General features: G+C 45.3%; 1 protein-coding gene across 1 annotated transcript in view; it reads left to right on the top strand.

Moving 5' to 3' along the window:
- The window catches only part of RELN (reelin), a 345,250-nt gene extending 338,827 nt beyond the window's left edge, over window positions 1-6,423 (top strand). Inside the window, exon 64 of the mRNA XM_081331294.1 lies at window positions 5,215-6,423. Coding sequence (XP_081187420.1) covers window positions 5,215-5,311 — 97 coding nt within the window. The 3' untranslated portion in view covers window positions 5,312-6,423. The remainder of the gene's footprint in view (window positions 1-5,214) is intronic.
- Window positions 6,424-7,500: the final 1,077 nt, after the last annotated feature.

The raw sequence follows: 7,500 nt of genomic DNA, 5'->3' as shown, positions 1-7,500 counted from the left end.
GCAGAAATACGAATTGCACAGAAAAATATTTTCGTGTCATTTACAGTGAAACGGAATGCTGGCATCACAATATTTTGAACAAGAGGCATGCGGTAAATCGTCAGATAAACGTTGTCACCATGCTTTTCATGATTAAAATTGTAACTTTGGGGGGCAAGAGTTTTAAAGGTGGGGGAGTTGCAAAAATTGGGGGGAAAGATCTTTCTTAAATATCTTAGCAGTAATAATGTACATTCGTGTAAATGCCTGTCTTCCTTTGCTTCATCTCTTTAGTTCGGAATCGTGGTGATACATACCCAAAATAATATAGTTTACGTTAACCTAGAAAAAAAAAGTTACTTTTTTTGCAGCTTTGTGCTAGCTTGCCCATTTACCTATGCCAACTTTGGGGGTTACATTGCTAAGTGGTATTTCTAGAACTATATATTTGAATGATTACAGCTATAGAGATATACTTTCTTTCAACCGGAAAGTAATTTGTTCAATTTTTATTTTCAAAAGAGATGAAAAATCCTATATTGCCTCTAAACCTCATCAGTCTTTAATGACTAATCACAGTGCTGCATGCATTGAAATACATTTTCTAATTTGTGTTGTATTTCATTATTTGCTGTCATTGGTTTTACACTAGAGTAAGGTAAGTGATTTCAATTCCTGCAATATCAGTGCAATCCCGTAGTGTCGTGTCATACTGATATTGTCGCTTGAAGCTGAAGTCAGTCGCTTCAGCTCTGCTTTCAGACATTACCTGAAAAGCTAGCTTTATTTGGAGAGGTTTGAGGCTGTAAGTTTACCTGCATGTCAAGTAGTCGGAATTCTGCGATATGTTTTGAAAACTGTTGGGCTGAATCCGTTCAATGTTTACCGAAATTCAAAAAGGAAAACGAAGGGATTTCTCACTTTCAACAGGAGAGCACAGATGGAATCAAATTAAGAGGGGCAATAAGAAGTCCACGGGATCAGAGAAATGAGTTCAAATCTATCTGTTCTACATCACAGCAATAGGCTGCTTCTGGCTGATCTCCTCTGGGCTGGGAAGCTAACCAGAGATGGGCCTAAGAGACCGCCAAGGAAATTCTATAATTGTAGGTCAAAAGAACCCAAGAAGAAGGGAATGGAACAGCAATTCCACAATATTTTCCCCCCAAAAATTGACACCACCATGGAGCCTTGTTCCTCATGCTCTGAAAATAGCAATAGACTTATATACCGCTTCACGCAGTGCTTTACAGCCCTCTCTAAGGGGTTTACAGAGTCGGTCTCTTGCCCCCCCCAACAATGTGGGTCCTTATTTTACCCACCTCTGAAGTATGGAAGGCTGAGTCAACCTCGAGCCGGTGAGATTTGAACTGCTGGCAGTCGGCAGAGTTTGCTTGCAATGGTACATTCTAACCACTGAGCCGCCACGGCTTAAATAGCAATAGCACTTAGACTTATAGACCACTTCATAAAAGGTAAAGGTAATGTTTCCCCCGCACATGTGTGCTAGTCGTTTCCGACTCTAGGGGCCGGTGCTCATCTCCGTTTCAAAGCCGAAGAGCCAGCGCTTGTCCGAGGACGTCTCCGTGGTCATGTGGCCGGCATGACTAGACGCCAAAGGCACACGGAACGCTGTTACCTTCCCACCGTAGTGGTCCCTATTTTTCTACTTGCATTTTTATGTGCTTTCGAACTGCTAGGTTGGCAGAAGCTGGGATGAGTAACAGGCACTCACTCTGTTACGTGGCACTCGGGATTCGACCCGCCAAACTGCCGACCTTCTGATCGACAAGCTCAGCGTCCTAACCCACTGAGCCACCGCGTCCCTACAGTGGGTTTACAGAGTCAGCCTCTTGCCCCAAAACAATCTGGGTCCTTATTTTACCAACCTCTGAAGGATGGAAGGCTGAGTGAACTTTGAGCCGGTCAGGATCGAACTGCTGGCAGTGGGCAGTTAGCCTGCAATACTGCATTCTAACCACTGTGCCACCACAGGAGCTGCATTTGAACTTGCCCTTACACAGCACCCCAAGTGACACCTTGGTGGCTTGGACACCTTTCCTAAAGAGGCCAAAAAGTAGCCAGTCAGTCGGTCGGTCAGTAATATGTATTCGGTCAATGACCAAGGACTGCAGAAGTAACATCTGCAGGCAACTTTGACCAAAGAGAAATTTTAAGGAAGATGCCCCAAGTCAAGAGGCTGGATTTACCAATTCCTCCTCTTCAGATTTAGCCGGGAGCGGAGTCACGTTATAATTCCTGGTCATGCCACTTTGTTAGACCCGCAAGATCAAGGCTGGTCCCTGTGATTAGAAGCCCCAAATTTAACCACGAGTAGGTTTTACATTCCCAAAGACAAGAAATCAGAAACCAGGACCAGAATTGCTTAAGTTCAGCCTACAATTCAGCCCTTTTTTTCCTCCAGATGATCTAGTTACCCCTATAATTGCACATTCCTCAAACAGAAGTTGTGTAGATCCCTCAGCCTGCAGAATTAGCACAAGGTGTGACTTTTCAACTAACACTAAGGTTATCGCTTGAGTCATATATATTTTTTTATCTCGGTCCATGACTGTCAGGTCGGACACGACTTCGCAACTAACAACAACGACTGTTAATCGAGTTTTACTTTTTTATTATTATTTACCTCGCTAATTTTGAAGAGAAGTGAGATTTCTGCAAATGTTCATTAAAATCAGGTCTGGCTGGGGAATTCCTGGAGTTGTAGGCTACACGTCTTAAAGTTGTCACATTTGAGAAACACCAGACTAGGAGTTATTATCGCCAATAGCTTATCCTATGATGGGAGAAAATAGCTTATCCTATGATGGGAGAATTCGTTAAAGTCCCATCCAAATAACGGGATTCTGAGCACCTCTGTGGATTTTCTGATTTGAATGTTCTGCTTTCCCCTGGAGACAATTCAAGAGGCTGGTCCTCATGAACATGCGTTTCTTCTCAATTTACAAATACTCCCCCATTCCTCTAATGAACCAAGACACCCCGTGGGGTGTGTTAGTGGAGAACAAGTTAGTTCACAGCAGGGGAGGTGTAGGTCTTCATATGATCCCACAAAGTCCTTCCTTGATCCTCTGCTAAGTCAACTAAGGAGTGCCGCTTTCTTGTGGTAGCATAAAAAAAACAAGAATGCATTGCACACAAGTGGGTCTAAGGGCGAAATCTGATTTCTTAGCATTGTAACTGTACTGGGAGAGGAAATTGGAGAGATCACAGCATTCAGCCAATCCATTTATATTCAACCTTGTCAACTTTAAGACTTGTGGACTTCAACTCCCAGAATTCCTCTGGCTGAGGAATTCTGGGAGTTGAAGTCCACAAGTCTTAAAGTTGACAAGGTTTAGACCTCTGCATGATAGAATAATTGGCCACTGGGGTTACGGTGTTAGACTGCCACCTAGTGGATAAAAAGCTGCATGGCCCAAGAATGAACTTTTACAAATAACGTCAGCAAATGTTGATTTTGACAGACTGTCCTGAGCTTACAACCGTTCCTTTAGCGACCATCCAGAGTCACAACGGCTCTGCCAAAAGTGACTTACGACCATTTTTCACCCCTACGACTTTTGCAGCATCCCAGGGCGGTCACATGATCAAAATTCAGACGCTTGGCAAGCGGTTTCTATTTATGACAGTCGCTGTGTCCCGGGGGAGGGGTGGGGGGGGTGGAATCACGTGGTGCCCCTTTTGCGACCTTCTGACAAGCAAAGTCAGTGAGGAAGCCAGATTCACTTCACAGCCGTGTCACAAACTTAACAACTGCAGTGATTCACATGTGTGGCAAGGAAGTTTGTAAAGCGGGGCAAAATTCACTTAGCAAATGTCTCGCTTAGCAACGGAAATTGTGTTCGTAAGTTGAGAGCTACCTTGTATATCTACCTGAGCCATTTCCCAAACCGCTATATGAATAAACCGAGATTTATTAAAACGGGATACCTGCGAATAATGCAAAAGTGCTTCAATCTTGACAGCCGCTGCTGATTTTCAGAACTACTTAAACCAGCTGCAGACGCTAGCCTGCAGCAATCACAATTAAGTCAGGGTTGTGTTGTTCAGAAATCAAACCAAGGTTAGCGCCCAGAAGTAAGCCGCTTAATATTGGCCATCATTATTTAACCCCCGATATGTTTCGCTCTCTACTTCCTTCTCTCTTTAATCACTTGGTTTATTCTCTCGTATGTTTCAGCCGTCTGTGTGTGTGTGTGTGTGTGTGTGTGTGTATGCCAGCCAGTTCTGAGCTGCCTCTGTGCCATTTGAAAGGTGTGATTTACCCATCCCAATAAATGGGTAAATCAATAATAAACTTAACGCTCGCATTGCACAGGTATTTTATTTATTTATTTGTTTGTTTCAAATTATATACCGCCCTTTTCCCGAGGGACTCAGGGTGGTTTACAGGGCAAATTAAAACAGTGCAATGTACAAATTAAAATAAAATTAAATTAATAGCCCCAAAAGAGTTTAAAATTTAAACTTTTAAATTTAAAATTTAAATTTAGACCACAGTTGAGACCCAAATCTCAGTTGCTCAATGAGCTTTGCCCCATTTTACCATTTTTGGCCACAATTCTTAAGCAAATCGCTGCAGTCATTAAGTGGATCACGTGGACGTTAAACGAATCCGGCTCCTCCCCTTCCCATGAACTTGGCTTGTCGGGAACCGGCTAGAAAGCTCACAAACGGTGATCACATGAGCCCAAGACACGGCGACGGCCATAAATACATCCCCGCTTCCCTGGTTTTTCATGCCATGAACGTGGAGAGGCTGCAACAGCCCTATGTGAGAAAAGCATAGTCCCAAGTTGCTTTTTTTCCAGCGCCGTTGTTCACTTCGAACGGTCGCTAAACAAGTGGGTCGTGAGTCGGGGAAGCCAGTGTGTTACGGGTCACTTAAGGCAGGGGTCCCCAACCCCCGGTCCGTGGGCCGGTACCGGGCCGCAGCAGGCCAGCAACCGGTCCGCACAAACAAGCAAAGCCCCATCCGCGGGATGCAGGCAGCGTGCAAAACCACGCACCCTCCGGTCCGTGGGAAAAAACCCTCTCTACACGGAACCGGTCCCTGGTGCCCCAAAAAAGGTCGGGGACCTCTGACTTAAGGCAATGCTGGTGTTTTTGGTTGGAACCGTGCCGTCTTTAGGTTTTTGCATTTGACCTCCCAACCCGTGTGTGTTGGCGGCCAGTGACCCTCTTCTCTCCCGTCCTCTTTCCGTTGTGCAGCACTCGCAAACAAAATTACATGATGAATTTTTCACGGCAACATGGGCTCAGACATTTCTACAACAGAAGGCGAAGGTCCGTCAAGCGTGGCCCGTGAAGAACAAGACATGACTTACTTTTTTGTTTCCTCCTTCCCCTCCCCCCACCCACACTTTCCCCAACCTGCGACGCGTCGCTTTTCGATCCCACCGCAAATTTGATTTACGAGGACTTTTCCTACCGACCTCCCCTCCCTTTCCTTCCTTCCTTCCTTCCTTCCTTCCTTCCTTCCTTCCTGGAGGTATATTTCGAAAGCCTCCCTCAAGACAGAAAGTTACGCCCTGTTTTTTGTCGTCGTTTTTTTTTTCTCCTCGCACTGTGATCTCATGGGAAGCGACTCATATTCTCATAGGTAAATGTTTTGAATGTCGTCGTGTCTGTGGAAAATTGTGATTCTGTTGTAATACCAGTTACAGTGGCAGTATTGGGAAGGAAGCGACTGTTTTGAACCAGGAAAAAAGAACGACAACAACAACAACAACAAAGCTGTAAAGCACAAAAGGACTTAATTATTTAATGTCGGAAGCTACAACGTTCACTACAAGTCAGTATTTAAACGCACTGTATTTTGGCTCTGTATCATACTTTGTACGATTTAAGTTATTCTCGCCCCCTTTGTGTCCTCCTCTTTGAGACCTGACGACGACGGCACTGCGTTAAATGTTAGGACAATTTGCCGATGACGTCTGCGCGACTGAACGACGCTACACACGTAGAGCAAACAAGCGTCCAACTCAGCAACCACAAAAAGGGGAAAAGCCGTTGTACGAGGCTGCGATGCCCTTCATTCCTTCTCCTTGTCTACCTGTTAATCATTGTTTGTGGTAAAACCCAGTCACCAAACAGAAGCTCCAATTTCCTCCTTGAAAAGTACAGCCTCCGCGGATGAGTTACTTACAGTAGCTGCCATTTGCTCTCTGTAGTAATGCAGTAATTTGTATAAACAGTGGAACGTTTTTTTTCCTTCGTGTTTCTTTGTGGTTTGTTTCATTATTATTATTTTTTGGGGGTGGGGGTGGGGGGTGTTCCCTTCTGTATCTCGGGATACTGCCGTGCCTCCCCCAGCCACACGATTTATGACCCCACAACTCTTTTAACTGTCTGTAAACTTTCACTCTACAAGGAACCAACTAAATTTCAATGCTTCAATAAAGATGTCAACCAACGATTTGGGTGGCATTCTTTTCTTTTCCCCCCCCCCACCAATTTTATACCGAGGAGGTGGAGCAGAATTTACCAGATTAATTTTTTTTGGTCGGCTATAAATTGATGAGGAAATTTGCATTGGGCAAAAGGAAAAGCTGAGCCATCCAGAAAATGGGAACGTTAGCAAGATCGTGTGGTTGGATACGCCTGACCCCCTAAATTTTTTGACGCTTCCCCCCCCCCCCCCGCAAAGAAATACAACTGCAGGATCTTTTCAGAAGTTTTTATATCTGTCCAGGTAAACCAAAACATTTAGGATGGTGAGATTGGAAGAGTTTTCTACAAATACAGACCATACGCATTTTACTTAATAATACTCACGTGGTATTTATACTGGAACTAGACAGTTTGGTGTAGTGGTTAAGGTATTGGGCTAGAAAGTAAAAAAAAAATGTGAGTCCTGCTTTAGCCATGAAACCTGGCTGGGTGACTGTGGGCCAATCACCAGGAGACTGTGAGTTCTAGTCCTGCTCTAGGTGTGAAAGCCAGCTGGGTGACTGTGGGCCAATCACCGGGAGACTGTGAGTTCTAGTCCTGCTCTAGGTGTGAAAGCCAGCTGGGTGACTGTGGGCCAATCACTGGGAGACTGTGACTTCTAGTCCTGCTCTAGGTGTGAAAGCCAGCTGGGTGACTGTGGGCCAATCACCGGGAGACTGTGAGTTCTAGTCCTGCTTTAGGTGTGAAAGCCAGCTGGGTGACTGTGGGCCAATCACCAGGAGACTGTGAGTTCTAGTCCTGCTCTAGGTGTGAAAGCCAGCTGGGTGACTGTGGGCCAATCACCGGGAGACTGTGAGTTCTAGTCCTGCTCTAGGTGTGAAAGCCAGCTGGGTGACTGTGGGCCAATCACTGGGAGACTGTGACTTCTAGTCCTGCTCTAGGTGTGAAAGCCAGCTGGGTGACTGTGGGCCAATCACCGGGAGACTGTGAGTTCTAGTCCTGCTTTAGGTGTGAAAGCCAGCTGGGTGACTGTGGGCCAATCACCAGGAGACTGTGAGTTCTAGTCCTGCTCTAGGTGTGAAAGCCAGCTGGGTGACTGTGGGC

The sequence above is a fragment of the Vipera berus genome, assembly GCF_964194415.1.
Source record: "Vipera berus genome assembly, chromosome: 6".
NCBI classification, from domain to species: domain Eukaryota; kingdom Metazoa; phylum Chordata; class Lepidosauria; order Squamata; family Viperidae; genus Vipera; species Vipera berus.
The sequence above is the reverse complement of the archived record's forward strand: the minus strand, read 5'-3'. Positions and strand labels throughout refer to the sequence as shown.